Source organism: Myodes glareolus, chromosome 4 (genome assembly GCF_982192425.1).
Source record: "Myodes glareolus chromosome 4, mMyoGla1.1, whole genome shotgun sequence".
Lineage (NCBI taxonomy): Eukaryota > Metazoa > Chordata > Mammalia > Rodentia > Cricetidae > Myodes > Myodes glareolus.
In genome coordinates this window covers 46,431,173-46,446,719 of record NC_142029.1, presented here as the reverse complement: position 1 = coordinate 46,446,719, position 15,547 = coordinate 46,431,173, and the positions used below count along the sequence as shown (strand labels likewise).

General features: G+C 39.7%; 1 protein-coding gene across 3 annotated transcripts in view; it reads left to right on the top strand.

Moving 5' to 3' along the window:
• Cep162 (centrosomal protein 162) overlaps positions 1-15,547 on the top strand; it is a 73,528-nt gene that overhangs the window by 10,834 nt on the left and 47,147 nt on the right. For 2 of the 3 annotated variants that reach the window (XM_048435802.3, XM_048435801.3), the window contains exons 7-12: positions 5,652-5,770; positions 7,208-7,238; positions 7,659-7,775; positions 10,308-10,505; positions 11,353-11,428; positions 15,049-15,331. In XM_048435802.3, the coding sequence (XP_048291759.3) occupies positions 5,652-5,770; positions 7,208-7,238; positions 7,659-7,775; positions 10,308-10,505; positions 11,353-11,428; positions 15,049-15,331 (824 nt within the window). The remainder of the gene's footprint in view (positions 1-5,651; positions 5,771-7,207; positions 7,239-7,658; positions 7,776-10,307; positions 10,506-11,352; positions 11,429-15,048; positions 15,332-15,547) is intronic. The other variant, XM_085689494.2, reaches the window with a different exon arrangement.

The following is a 15,547-nucleotide window of genomic DNA, read 5'->3' as shown; positions in this document are numbered from 1 at the left end:
TGAAGGATCAGAGAAGCAGAGCAGCCAGCACTAGAGAGACCTTTTACTTCTACCACTTCTCAGACAGAAGGGGCGATCCTGTCTCAGACTGCATCCTCAGACCACATTCTCTGGCTGCTGCCTCAGACTGCACTGAGCTCTTGTCTCCTCCCACCTTGTGTGCTTCTCTGTCCAGCCACATCCCTCCTGCCTGCACCTTCCTAGTGCTGGGATTAAAGTGAAATCCCAAATACTGTGATCACCTTTAAGTGAGCTCTGGTTTTCTTTTAGACAGATTCAGTCTGCTGTCGCCCAGGGTGGCATTGAACTAACAGAGATCCCTTTGCCTCTGTCTCCCCAGTCCTGGGATTAAAGGTGTGTGCCACTGCTCCCTGGCCTCTAGTGTCTTAGCTCTGCACTCTGATATTCAGGCAAGCTTTATTCATTAAAACACTACACACCTACCCTTTACAAATGGTGTTTACTGATATGATTGTGAACTGTTTTCATTCTTAGTTATTTGAAATAATATTGCTGTATAGCTCATACTTGCCATGCGCGCACACCAATCATTGTGCCTCAGCTTCTTGAGTCCTGGGATTATACATCTAATTTGTTTTCTGTTTATCTTTTATTATTTTGCTCTGCATTCTCCTAGTTTACTTGTAAAACTCAATTCTGTTCCCTCTTGGCTTTTTAGTTAAACCTTTTTGTTGTATTTTTGTCTGAATTGATACAAATCATACATATTTCTTACCTTATTAAAGGGTATTCAAGTGACATTCTACTTTATATGAATTATTATTCGTATACAATTTATATGAATATGTGAGCATCAAAACCTGACTCCTCAGTGTCTATTTTTAGGTATTTTTTGTTCTACTTGTCTTAAAATACCAGAATATGTTGTACTGTTGTTGAAATCTTTTAAGGAATGTGAAGTGTATCCTTGTAAAGACTTGTGCTGTTCCTCTGCTTCCTGACAGATCTGTATTCTGCTCCTGTGTATGGATTTCAGTTTCTACACATGAAAGAACCCTCTTTAAACCATCAAGTTTAATGTTGCTAAGAACAAAGTCTCCTAGCTTTCTTCGTTTGAAAATATGCTTTATCTTTATTATTAAAGAATATTTTATACCAGGTATGGTGGCTGACATCAAGGCCTGGGAACCTAAGTCAGGAGGATTGAGAATTTTTATTATTATTGATTTTTATTGAGCTCATTTTTCTCTGCTCCCCTCCCTGCCTCTCCCCTCTTCCTTCAACCCTCCCCCAAGGTCTCCATGCTCCTAGTTTACTCAGGAGATCTTGTCTTTTTCTACTTCCCATGTAGATTAGATCTATGTATGTTTCTCTTAGGGTCCTCATTGTTGTCAAGGTTCTTTGGGATTGTGGTTTATAGGCTGGTTTTCTTTGCTTTATGTTTAAAAACCTGAGTGAGTACATGTGATAATTGTCTTTCTGTGTCTGGGTCACCTCACTCAAAATAATGTTTTCTAGCTCCATCCATTTTCCTGCAAAATTCAAGATGTTGTTATTTTTTTCTGCTGTGAAGTACTCCATTGTGTAAATGTACCACATTTTCCTCATCCATTCTTCAGTCGAGGGGCATTTAGGTTATTTCCAGGTTCTTTGGCAAACAAAGCTGCTATAAATGTAGTTGAGCACATATCCTTGTGGCACGATTGAGCATCCTTTGGATTTATACCCAAAAGTGGTATTACTGGGTCTTGAGGAAGGTTGTTTCCTAATTTCCTGAGAAATCACCACACTGACATCCAAAGGGGCTGTACCAGCTTACATTCCTACCAGCAATGCAGAAGTGTTCCCTTTTCCCCACAACCTCTCCAGCATAAGTTGTCATCAGTGTTTTTGATCTTGGCCATTCTTACAGGTGTAAGATGGAATCTCAGAGTTGTTTTGATTTGCATTTCTCTGATGGCTAACGATGCTGAGCATTTCCTTAAGTGTCTTTCAGCCATTTTAGATTCCTCTGTTGAGAGTTCTCTGTTTAGGTTTGTGTCCCATTTTTTAATTGGGTTATTTGTTTGTTGATGACCAGTTTCTTGAGATCTTTGTATATTTTGGAGATCGCTCTCTGTCTGATGTGGGACTGGTGAAGACATTTTCCCATTCTGTAGGCTGTTGTTTTGTCTTGTTGACCTTGTCCTTTGCTTTACAGAAGCTTCTCAGTTTCAGTAGAAGCTTATTTATTGTTTCTCTCAGAGTCTGTGCTACTGGGGTTATATATGCCAATGTATTCAAGTATACTTTCCACACTCTCTTCTGTGAGGTTCAGTGTGGTTGGCTTTGATCCACTTGGATTTGAGTTTTATGCATGGTGATAGATATGGATCTATTTTCATTCTTCTACATGTTATATCCAGTTATGCCAGCACCACTTGTTGAATATGCTTGCTTTTTTCCATTTACTATTCTTTGCTTTGTTTTGTTGGATGTTGTAGATTTTATGATATCTGGATTTTATTTTCTTCTTTAAAAAGGTATTCAGCCTGTTCTGGTAGACTTGGTCCATTGAGGCACTTCTTGTCTCACTTAGGGGTGTCTAGAGCAGCCACTCTGGGCATCGTTTTTCTGCTGACCTGTGGCATGCCCTCTAATAATCCACAGTACTCAGTGAGGGCCTTCTGCTCATAGGTTGGGGTTGAAAAGTCTCCCTGCCGTGTGTCTCCTGAAGGAACTGTCCAAGCTGTAGTTTCCCAGTTCCTGACACAGCCTTTATATTAAGGGTTTAGTATTTTGTCTCAACTCAGAAGGACCCTCATCCTCAGGGACCCATGCAGATTCCCCTGGAACTCCTGCTGATTGTGCCCACCTCCTTACTGCCCCACAGCTGCTGCATGGCTTGGCCTCTCAGAACTCTTCATTTTCTCAGTTCGTTGAAATTGCCTCACCTTCCCTCATACTCCAAAAATGTATTCACCTTCAGTGATTATGGAGCTCATGTCTCATTTGCTTGTCTTTCTTCGGAATTACATTTTTCCCTGCCAATTATCTGATGTCTAAAAACAATTACTTCTTATATTTTGTGCCAGAGTCCAGCTCCAGCAGGTCATAGAAACTGGAGAGAAGATGTGGGGTCAGTAGCTATTACAAACACACAGGAAACTTATCTGAGGAGGCAAAACTTAATTCTTCTCTCATTTATTTTTCTATTAATCCTTTTATACTAAGACAAAAATCTCTATGCAAGAAGGAAATCACCTCACAAACACAAGTTACATATTTTCCAAAAACAAAATCTTTACATAGGAAGAAATCACATTATGCTCACAAGTTACATGTTTTTCTTAGAAGCCCATGTAATCAAACGTTTTTCTTTGTATTAGTTTTTCCACTGTAACAGCTTCACTCCAAAACAATGATTTTTTTATTATTGTTGATTAACAAAACTTTATTCAAGCCAAGCGTATTTCCGCCAGTTCTTTCCTCCCTTGGTTTACAGTTTCGGGGTAGCAGATTCCTGTCCTAGTTCTACTCTCTAAAACCCCAGTAAGCAGATGGTCTAGCTAACCATCTACTTTTCTTCACAAACGATAGGGTCATTTAATTTCTTTTCACAAGTTTGGTTTTACAAGGTACACACTGAAGCCTGTGATTAATTCTGTAAGCTACATGACCAAAGAACTCAGACCTAACCTTGGGTACAGGGACATAATTGCCTTTTTTGGTCTCAGCCTGTTTTTTTCCACAGGCAGAATTCACAGGTCCGTAATGCTTGAAACTTGTTATTTTCCATCCTCAGCAAATCTCACATCTCTAAGTGCTGTTGCTCTATAAAAATCATCTTCATTATGATTTGCATGTAAATTGCCCAGTGAAGAGTGGGAATTTTTCCATAAAACAATCATACTGTACTAGATACAGTGGGACTCTTTCACATAATAGTCCCACCATGCCAAATGCAGTAAGAATGCAGTAGCAGCAAGCAGAAGATGTCACAGCAGAAGCAGGGGACATTCGGAGACAAACCCCTTGGCCTTTGCCTCTCAGAGGTGTGCTCATCGTAGCTGAGTAGCCGTGCTAACCAATGACATGTACGCCGTAAATTCCGTTGCTGACTGCAGCTCCTCTGACAGCCCACTGCCAGTGTTGTCTAATTGTTCACAGTGGACTTTAAATCCAGTTTCTTCAGTCCTTGCATGACAGGGGGTTTTTCAGATTTCATTATACTCAGAGATTACAGGTAAATTTGCCAATAAAGGATGGAAATATCTCCAAAAAGGAGCATTTAGACTTTAATTGCCTATGGTTTAGTTTCTTGTATTTTAAGAACATGTTCTTGTTTGAAAGTCATAATTTTGAAGTTAAGCATAGAGAATATTTTGAATATGTAATTCACTACAGGCAGCATTCTCAGTGTCGCTGTGGCTGGAAGACGGGGCACCAACCCAGATGGGTCTCAAAATGGCCACCTGTTTGGTTTGCTCCCTCATTTGTGTGTCAGCTTAATTCACGTTGATGATTCCGAAAGCTCTAACATGTTTTCCTTCCCTTTACTTTACTTTTCCTTTCACTTCTGTGTCACTTGCTAGTGACTTATTTCCCACCAACTCTGTTCATGACAGATTCCTAGGAAGGAAATTGCCATTCATATGTTATATGGGAATATTTTCCTATAATTTGTTCAGTTACTAAATGACATTAAAATATAGTTTAGAATAATGTGCATTAGCAATTTTCCCATTTAGAAGGCAAGGCTGACTACTTGATTGGCATGTTCAAGTTCATTTCCCACTGCAAAGAGAAAAAAGATAAAACATGATATGTCTTCATTAACTTTTAATGTAGATTAGCAAAACTAGGTCTAATACTGCCAATCAGTACTATTACACATCATATTTGTGCATGTTATATATGAAATACTCCTTAGATACTGCTTAGCTCTCAGATCTCAGTGTTCCTTGAGATAAGTGCTGTTGTCATCTCTACAGGTGAGAAAAGTAAGGCCAGGGGTTTTGTGATGGTCTGTCATTCTGAAGCTGGAAGTAGTGGGGTGAAGAATTGAGTCTAGCCTTCTGGTTCCAGGTCACATTCTTAAGCCTTACTTTCACATACATCTCCATACTATCTCCACACTGTAACTCTTTGCATTCTGAAAAAGGGTTTCTTTCCTTTACTCCACTGATCTCAGTCAGCCTCTTGATTTAAAAATAATAAACAACTTAAAAATTGATGAAAGAGATGTTGACCGTATAACTCCTGCCCCCACCTGCCCCATGAGTAGACTGATGAGATCAGTTAACTTGGAGATGCCTTGTTCTCCCACTGCAAAGGCACTAAGACATAGTCTAAGAGCTTTATGCCAAGAATTATTCAGGACTGAAGAACAGCAAAAGCCATATAGGGCTAGTATTTATGTAAGGATATGTCAAAGTACAGAAAATAAAGTAAACCTAAGATTGCGTTCATTTTAGTTTGAACTTATTTGTTAGAAAGAAAGAAAAAAACAGAAAGGAGGAAGAGAGAAAAGGAGAGAGAGAGGATGGAAGGAGGGAAGGAAGAGGAAGAAGGAAGGAAGGAAAGGAGAGATTACCCGAGTGCTATTACCCCAGTGGATTATATTTGGAGATATTTTCTTTGTAAGCCAGTAGTACTTTCTTGAAATTTAACTCTGACAGTATGATCTTTCTAACAATAATCTCCATCAGAAACATACAGTGATGATTTTGAAGATGCAGAGGATGTTGATGTACCTTTGATTACTAAAGATGAAGAGACCCATCCCAAAGAGACCCCTGAGTCAAGAAAAGCAGATGTTCCCACACAGGTATATAGCAGTTGTCTTTTAACAGTTTTGTGACTGCCTTTATCAGCTTGGCAAACTCACCCTGTGAAGACTTGAGGTGCATGCAGAGTTCCTCGTGGCCTTGCTCATTGCTCACCTAAAGTCTCAGGGTATCAGTATACATTAAACAATCATAATAGTCGATGCTTTTTTATAGGATGACCTTTGCTGCATAATTTCTTTAAGGTAAGCTTTAGCAATTGAACATAATTAAATATTGATACTATTTTTCAGTTAGTCTATGGACAGACATCAGTGTAAGAACTGATCTTGTGGAAGCTGGAAATAGCTCTTCTCAGGATTGGTAAAATTGGCAGTGTCTGGAGCTCCTGTAATTAAGATAAAAAATCACACTGCTCCGTTGTTCACATACAGGCTGCTGCTCTAGTTCTGTCATTCTCTCAGTTCTTACCAAGGTGTGTTTAAGGCTGCCGTTAAATACTACCTATGTACTATAATTTGTCATTAAAGCTATATATTAGTAGTTAATGGGATCTTTACTATTTATTATTTTGGTCTTCATCTGGGCGGTTTTTTGGGGATCTGTTTAGGACAAGATGGTTTTAAGCTTATATAAAGCCATAGATTATCTAAATAGAAACACATTGAGGTTATACATAAATGCTTTGGTTTTTTAATTTATATAATACATTTCCTCGAGTGTATATACATATATCGGTTTTCAAGAAGCAAGATGATTTTTAAATTAACAGAAAAATTAATGTGACCTCATGACATCTTTGGAAATTCATGGTATTTATGTTTGAAATTTGGCACTCCCAATATTTTATGAAAATTAATAAAGAGCAGGATATTACCATTTATCAAGAACGTATAATCTGCATAATAATATGGAAACCTCCCAGAGAGCTGAGTAAAAATGAAAATGATAAAAAGCTAAAGTGTTAACTCTAGAAGACCCTACACTGCCTGCCCAAGAAGGGAATCAAACGCTATGCTACATAAAAACCTTAGTACTGAAGAACTACATCTCTCCTGCCATTTGGTAGCATGCCTGTCTGAAGGTATGTCCTTCAGACTGTAGAGGAAGTGGGGAATTGAATGTATATTTGGTAATTAATTTTTGAACAATTGATTGATGTTATACTTGTAGGCTCCTGTGTGACATAGCCCTGTTACTTTGATATTTAAAAAAAGACATTATTTTTGAGACATGATTTTTGAGCAGATGACTTCTAGGCACTTTAGGCAAATCTTCTTAAGACCTAAAACAGGTTTAGCAATTGCCCAGGTTTAGAAGGAGCAGGTAGAAGTTCCTGTACAGCTTTGGCTCAGACAAGTATTGATGAAGACATCTAGAAAATGTTGTTTCTGGTCCTCTCATAGCTTTTGCTTTTCAGAACTGTGGTCATTTCATATAATCTTGCTTTCAAAACATGTAATTTTCTTTTAATTTAGGAAGAAGAGAAAACTGGCATGCTGGCTAATGGTAAATATTAATTGACAAGTAAACCGTTCAGAAATCTCATCTAAATAATTTTGAATAAAATGTTTTTATTTTGAATATCTTTCTCAAAAAGAATTAAAATTCTTAACCTTTCTTAGTCATTTGTCCTTTATTCCTTTCTTGACTCTATTATGTTTGAAATATTTCCTTTTCTGTTTTTCTCAAGCCTTTCACCTTTCAAATAAATGTCTAGATATGTGGAATCACTTATGTTTGTTTTGATGTTAGCCTATTATCTTGTATATACCATTAAAATCATGTGTGTGGAAACACATGTGATTATGCACTAACAACATTTATATGTAAATATTTGTTTTTAAGCATTGCTTGTGCCTTATTTTATTGAACCAAGAAGCACACAGAGTTTCCTACACTCCTTGTTTTTTGTTTATGTTCCTGCAGTTGTGCTGCTTGATTCTTTAGACTCTGTTGAGGATGTTGACCTTGCTGATCAAAATAAAGCAACCTCTAAAGCAAAGGCCATCCCAGAAATGACTGATGGTGAACTAGTGGGAACAGGTAACACATGTGAAAACTTGACTCTTGCCTAACTTTTGAATGCTCTGTGAGTAACTGGCTTCTTTTCTAGAAAACTTCATGAAATAACCATCTGGACATTGAAGACATTCAATCTCATAGATTGACTATGCTGTCAATACAAGGGGAGGCTGTAGGTGAGGGGTAATTAGTTGTTATACCATCCATGGTTTTCTGTTGAATTCACCAGGTGTAGGAGAAATGGACATGGGTCCTGGCTGTACTTCACATTGTTCCCTCCTTAGGAAGAGGCTATGTTACACCCTCAGATTCTGAACTGTTTTCCCTAAAGCTCATAACAGTTTTGTGATACTGCCCTTTCAAACTGTAAAGCAGCAGAACCATCATTGTCATTTGGATCTTCCATGAAATTAAGGTTGTACCAGGCAGCATATTTTGTTTTGCTATAGAATATAATATCTTCTTGATTTCCCACATTAGTAGTTGCAAATGGGAACTTTTTAACCGTCTTGCTTTGGGGGTTCAGAGGACTTATATTAGTCAAGTAAACTGAGACCCTTGAATAAATAACAGTAGAAATCACAAACCAACTCTAAACATCTTGTGTGTTACTTATGCTAATTTTATACTAATTATTTTCTTTTTTTGAGACAGGGTTTCTCTGTAGCTTTGGAGCCTGTCCTGGAATTAACTCATGTAGACCACGCTGGCCTCAAACTCACTCAGATTCTCTTGCCTCTGCCTCCCGAATAATGCTGGGATTAAAGGCGTGTGCCACCACCACCTGCCTTACTATTTATTTTCTTGTTCAACTTTCAGGAGTCAGCTCTCTTCTGCCATAGTTTCTGAGGGTCAAACTCATATATTAAAGCTTGTGTAGCATTGCCTTCACTTGCTGAGCCATCTCATTGGTCCCTGGCTTGATGAATTTTTAAATACTGAACACTCCCATGTAATCAGCATCTAGATCAAAAATCAAGAAGACTCAAACTACATTATCTTGTCATAACTCTTATTTTTGGTCAACATCTTCCAAGCATCGTTACTTCCAAGGGTCTAGTTTTCCTCTCCAAATAGAGAATAAAAAATTTCTGGGTGTGGTGGTGCATGCTTGTAATCCCAGCATTCAGTAAGCTGAAACAGAAGGATGGCAAATTTAAGATCAACCTGGGCTATATAATAAAATCCAGTCTTGTAGCTGGCAAGGTGGTTCAGCCAGTAAAGGTAGTTGCTACCAAACGTGGCTACCTGAGTTCAGTCCTCAGAACCCACATGATTGAGAATGACTCCAACAGGTTGCCCTCTGACCTCACATGTACCATGGCAAGTACACACAAATAAGAAAGGAAGGGAAGGAAAGAAGGAAGGTAACTTTTTAATTTGAAAAAGATCAGGTCTCAAACAGAAAAAAAAACAAAAAAACCTTGAAAGACAGACATTTCATCAAGACATAGTTTTGATACACAAACCGGGTATCTACCAGGATGACATGTTTGCAGAGCATGTCTCATGATCTTACTGCTATTACCTGTGCAACCTTTTTCTCCTCCATGCTAGCTCAGTCTGTCTCCTTGCAGTGTTTGGTAAGCAGTAATGAGCTCTTTAAAGGTGAAGGTAGAACTGCAGCTTTTCTGGTCTGGGTATACTCTTGGTTTGTGGGGGGAACGATCAGAGTAGTATTGAAATGTGCATGTTACAAAGAAGGCAAGAATTAGTACATGATTTCTACAGAGTACTACAGAATTATGGAAGTTGCACAGTTGATTGTGCAAATTGGCTTTTATTACCTCCATGACACTCATCTCCGGCTACACTTTTAAGTGTTTACATAATTATTCTCTTATCAATAAAACCTCGGGAGTCAGGTATCAGGGTAAAAACCTGATTGATCAGAGAAGCTGTGGAGAGGCAACCAGTGACCTGCTCTCTCTCTCCTTCCTCAATCCAATAGCCAGAGAGTCTTTCTAAACACCTCCCTACTGCTTCCTGTGTTTCTCTTTAAATCCTGGGTTCTCCAAACCATCTTTTGCTAATTTTGGTCAGCTAGGAGCTAGCTCCACCCTTTGATTCAAGGTAAGCTTTATTGGCAATCTCAGGAATGTCAGAATGCAACTAAAATATCCCACAACAACATTTAGTATGAGAGGAAAATCCCTTACAGGCTGTGTTCTATACATTTTCTGTTGTGTGTAGAACATAAGGTTATATGTATTGTTTTATTTTAAAACATTAATCATAGATAGCAAAAGAGGAGATCCTTCAGAGGAATGTGTCCATCTAGGAGGTATGGGAACAGTTTTACCTGGCACAGAGAGGCTGGTTCAGGACAGTGAGACAGCAGGGACTGGTAACGTCAGAGTTGACAGATGCCATATCAAGACTGTCTTTACTTGCTATGAGTTCATACTCATAGCCTACCCAGGTTTCTGCTCGACTCTTCTTTAATATTGCCATTGACCTGCACCCTTGTTCACCATTCCTAAGAGACTAAGAAATGACGTCAGTGTTTCATCTGTCTCCTGTGACACCTGGGAATTGCGTTTATTTCCACAGGTGTGTCTTATGGACAGAGCAGTGGTGACACTGAAGCCCTGCATCAGGCTTACCGTCATATAGCTCATTCTCTGGGAGACACAGGAGAACCAATAATCAAGGCTAGCACTGTGGAAAATGTCAAGAGCTCAGTAAAAGATTATCTTCAAGAAAATGAAGAGTCTTCAAAGAACATCTCTACCACAGAATCTGGTAAAGGTGATAGCTTTGGTAGAAGGATGATGGATGGACGGATGATGGATGGACAAATTATCTTTACTATTTACCCTCTTTAGACAGTGTCCGTTGGAGTATATTCTGCATACAGTTTTCTGTGGTGATGACCTCTTAGTGTTTGAATGTAAAGGGTGTTATGGTAAGATGCCACAGCACCCTGAGTGGTGGCAGAGGTCCCAGGCAGGGAGCCATGCAGCGAATGAGAAGTGTGCCATGCAGAGAAAGTGGGCATTTATTTAGTGGATTATGGAGGGGAAAGGGAAAGAGGGAAGGGGAGAAGTGGAGAGAAGGGAAAGATGCAGAAGCTGCCTCTTTGGGAGAGAAACAGAAAGGAAGGAACTTAGAACTCAGGCTGGAAACTGAAGGAAGATCTGTTTGCCTCAGCGGACTGGAGAGGGAGTGGGCGGGGCCTGTCTCTTAAAGGGACAGGACAGACCATTACAAAGGACATGATCAAAGGAAACCCCACCTAGATTAACTCCAAAGTTAGAGCTAAACACAGAATACAGCTCACCTTCTAATGAGCCTTAGCCAAATTAAGCAACAAGCTTGATGTATATATGTATGTGTATTAATGCTTTTTAATAGAAATAGTATTTTAAGATTAAAAAAATTACATAGCAAGTGTGTATATGAGATCTAGGTGTAGATAATGGAGATATATTTTATAAGGTCCAAGAGAGGGTTCCTGGTGCAATTTTGTGATATAAATTTCATTTATTGTACATGCCACTTTGTTAAATATATGAAATAGAGGGAAAAATGATTTTTTTTGTTACTTAATGTATAATTTAAGCAACTTAGGCAATTTAACTTTTCTTCTTTTTAGATCTGCCCACAGTAGAGGAGCTGATGAGACCCATCAGGATAGACTCCTTTGGGGTCAGTGGCTTTGACTTGCTCAGGTATGAGGTTTCAGCAATGCCCTGTGCAGGACGGTTGCTTAGCTGAGTGGTGTTTACTGTTTTCGCTTCTTGTTTTGTCACAGGGAACTTACAACCTTCTGTTCTGTGGAACCATTCCTCGTAAATGATTAATCAAAATGCAGGCTTGTTTGTGTCTACCTGTGAGCCCCGGATCTCTTTTTGTTTTTATCCTCCATCCATCAAAATTTTCCCAGTACTAAAAGAAAAGGAAAGTTGGTGCCATTAACTAGTCCTAATGTTTTCACTGAAAATGTGATTCCTCCTCTCTCAGTGGCACAGGGGTAGCCAATTCATCATCAGGGGAAGATTTATTCTATTTTTATATGAACCATAGGTTCTGACTTAGTCACTAGCTGACCATCATCTCACGGTTAGGTGGAGGATATGGTTTTTGATGCTTGTAGAATTTCAACTTCACACAATCAAAGGAGTATGGGGATAAATTTGGTAAAGTTTTTCAAATATATGAACAGATTTTGCCTCTGAAATGTACACTTAAAATGGTTAAAATGATAAATTTTATGTCAAATATACATACTACAAGAAAAAATAATAGAATAAACACAACAAGAAAAAAACTGAAGACTTATATGACCCAAGGAACAATAATTTCAGAAATGTCAATAATGCCATCATTACCTCTTTTAAAATCTCTAGTGAAGTGTAGGTAAGTAACTTAACTGCTGTAACGCATAGTTCTTGGAGTCCTGGTAGTAGACCATCACACAGTTATCTCTTACTCACGCATGGTTAGTGAGACTGGTTGGGCTCTGCTCTGTGTGGGCATTCAGTGCCCAGTGCTCCAGTCCCCAGCTGTAGCTTTGACTGTAGTGTTATCCGGCCAGTAAAGAAGTGGCATGTCACATTAGCTTGCTTCTGTCTGTCAGAACCAAAACTTTTAGGAAACCAATTGGTGGAAGGTGGGAAATATGATTTGCTTGTGCACCTAGAAAGAAAAATGTACTAGTTTGGGAGTGTCTAGTTAGTACCTTCTTCATACCCAGATGGCCAGTGGCTGTCATTTTTCTTTATAGAGTCCTACTCAGAGCTCTTACCATCGGGAAGGCCCTGATATCCAAGTGAAGCACAGCCCTCTCCAGTTTGGGTGTGATTCTTTACCAGTAAATGAATTAAAAGACGGGCATTGTGTGTCCTTACCCCAGCCAACATCAAGTAATGGAACTGACTCCATTCAAAAATGGAAAGTCTGTGGGAAATAGAGCAGTCAGTGTTGCTGCTTCGAAAGAACTGGAAGGACCTTGTAAAAACCTTAAATAACGGGATTGCCCAGATTAGGCCGTTCCACTTTTCCAGAACCACATACGAATATTTCCCTGGATAGCCGCTGTTCCTGTTCCTTGGACAGTTTATCTCAGGTTATCGACATTGGCCAAGCTACAGTAGGTTTTGGAGAAGGACATGCCGTGCTGGGTTCCATGCGTTTTCTACTACCTGCAGGTAGTTCTCAGACTCCCGTTTTCTGGCTCTGCGATGGTTCTACTTTGCTTTCCTTTGCTTTTGAACATGATTGTTAGCCTTCAGTGGCCTTCTGGTCTGTTTGGCTCCAGTCAGCTTCATGTGCCAGAAGCTAGATTCAAAGTTCTTTGCTAGGTTAAATTTTAAATCTACTTGAGATGCTTAGTTCTTGACTATCTGGGAACAGTAACCCTATGTGAAGAACACACAGGATCTATGGCCCTTGTGAGAAACATTCAGCATTCTTTCAGTTGAGAAGTCTAATGACATTCTCTTTCTCATACCATCTTTTCAGAGTGAGCCCTATTACTGATGTCTGTATGCAGAAAGTAAACCCAATAAGTCTTAAGTTTCTAAGTATTCCTTGTCAGTTCTCTAGAAGAGCCATTCTGTCCTGAGTTCATCCAGTTTCTTGTAATACCTTGCTGAAAGCAGCTAGTACTAGCCAGCACTTAGTGTCGTTGTGTCCTCTCCCTCCACTTTTTAATCTTACTACTCCAGGTCTGCCTCAAATGAAGTTGGAAGTGGCAGATTAGCAAATGCTTTGCACTAAAATGCCCCTCTCTAGCCTCCGCCATCAGTTTCCTGGCGCCTGGAGCCCGTCCATGCTGGTGCTCACGTTCTGATGGCAGGAACTAGTAAACGTCAGAGAAATGCAGCTGAGTTGGTGCTCAGCTAGAACCGGAAACAGTTGGATTAGCACCTAGATAGTAAGGAGCTGGTACATTTCCCACGGGCTCCAAGTACTTTAGAAGTTTCCAGCATTTACTGAGTGGCTTGTCTACATAGTATAAAAATGGTAGCCTCTTAAACTGTTCCTCAATCACAAATCATGATAGTCATATTTTAGAGCCTTTGTGGTTTACTGGTGTTTAACCAAATATAAGAAATTCCTTGAAAATATAGTTCCCAAAATGTAAAAATAAATAAATAAATGATGTGGCCAGGCATGGTGTCACATGCTTTTAATCCCCAGCACTAGAGAGTTGGAGACAAGCAGATCTCTGTTAGTTCAAGGCCAGCCTGGTCTACAAAGTGAGTTTCAGGACAACCAGGACTGTTACACAGAGAAACTCTGTCTCGAAAAACAAACAAAAAGGTGTGTATCAATGTTCCCCTGCATGTATTTCAGTGCCCCATGTGCTCCCTGATACCCATGAAAAGCCAGAAGAGGGCACTGCCTTCCGTGGAACTGGAGCCGCAGGCAGCTGTGAGTCACTCTGGGTGCTGGGAACTGAACCCAGGTCCTCTCCAAGAGCAGCAGTGTTCTTCACCACTGGGCCATCTCTCAACCTGTTTCTGACATTTTTAATACTTGTCTAATTTGTTTTAGTTCATTAAATGATAAATGGTTTAATTTTAAAATCCTGGTGATTTTTATGATTTTATTTTGAAATTTTCCTATGCTGTGGTTATTTCTATGCTTTTGGTATTTATACTCCTTGATTTCTTGTCATAAATTATAGTCACTTTAGAGTCTTACAGAATTATATAAAAAATTCCTCTACTTCGAATACATGTTGATATAAGCCAGGCAGTAGTGGCACGTGTCTTTAATCCCAGCACTAAGGCAGAGGCAGATATTATCTCTGTGAGTTCGAGGCCAGCCTGGTCTGCACAGTGACCAGTGTAGCCAGGGCTGTTACACAGAGAAACCCTGTCTTGAAAAACAAAACAAAATACATGTTGACTTAGTAAGAAATTGTGGGTAAATATTATTGTGCTGCGTGAAAATTATCCGAAATTAGTAGGGCATAATGGCACATACTTATAATCTCAGTAGCTATCAGAGGTGGAGGCAGGAGGAGGCAGGAGGACTGAGAGTTCAGGATCATCTACTAATCCCAGCACTAAGGCAGAAGCAGGTATTATCTCTGGGAGTTAGAGGCCAGCCTGGGCTCCATGAGACCCTGCCTCAAAAGAACAGAAAAGTATAAACAGTTACATGATAACCTGTGAGTATCCTAGGCTAACTCATGTTGTGTTGTGTTGTATGACATGTTTAACAGTGTAACTTTATTTGAATAGTTATAGCTCATGTCTGTACAATGTGGGTGGATAACTGAGTAACTTGAGGACTTAGGTTACATGCAGTTTTTACTGTGTTCTACTTTGTTCTGTAGCCTTAAGAAGGCAGCTGACAGTAAAGAAGGGGAATCTATGAGCTCTTTACCTCTTAAGATGAATGGAAACACTGTGTCTCAAGACCCCACTCACATGAGCCAATTTCCCCACCAACACGAGGAGAATGTGGCTTTACCCAAGACCGCGGGTGAGAGCGTGGATGGAGGCTGTCCAGCGTCAACTGCTATGGAAGATCGTTTGGACAAAGTGTACCTCAAAATTTTGAAGAAAAAAACAACTATTACCCCTTCACTATTACCTCAGGGTGACAAAACCAACCAGGTAAGAAGTATATGCTTCAGCTGTGGGGTTGCTGATGTCAGCTGTGGGTGGGGCTTCTTACAGACCTCGGGAGCCAAGGTCAGAACCCAGGGAGCTTACTTAAACATGTGTCCCTGCCACTGTTTTCCCTCCTGCCACTCTTCCCAGCCCCCGCACACACATACTTCCCCTCTCCCCCAGATGCACTTTTTCTCTGTTTTTCTTCTAAAAAGGAGC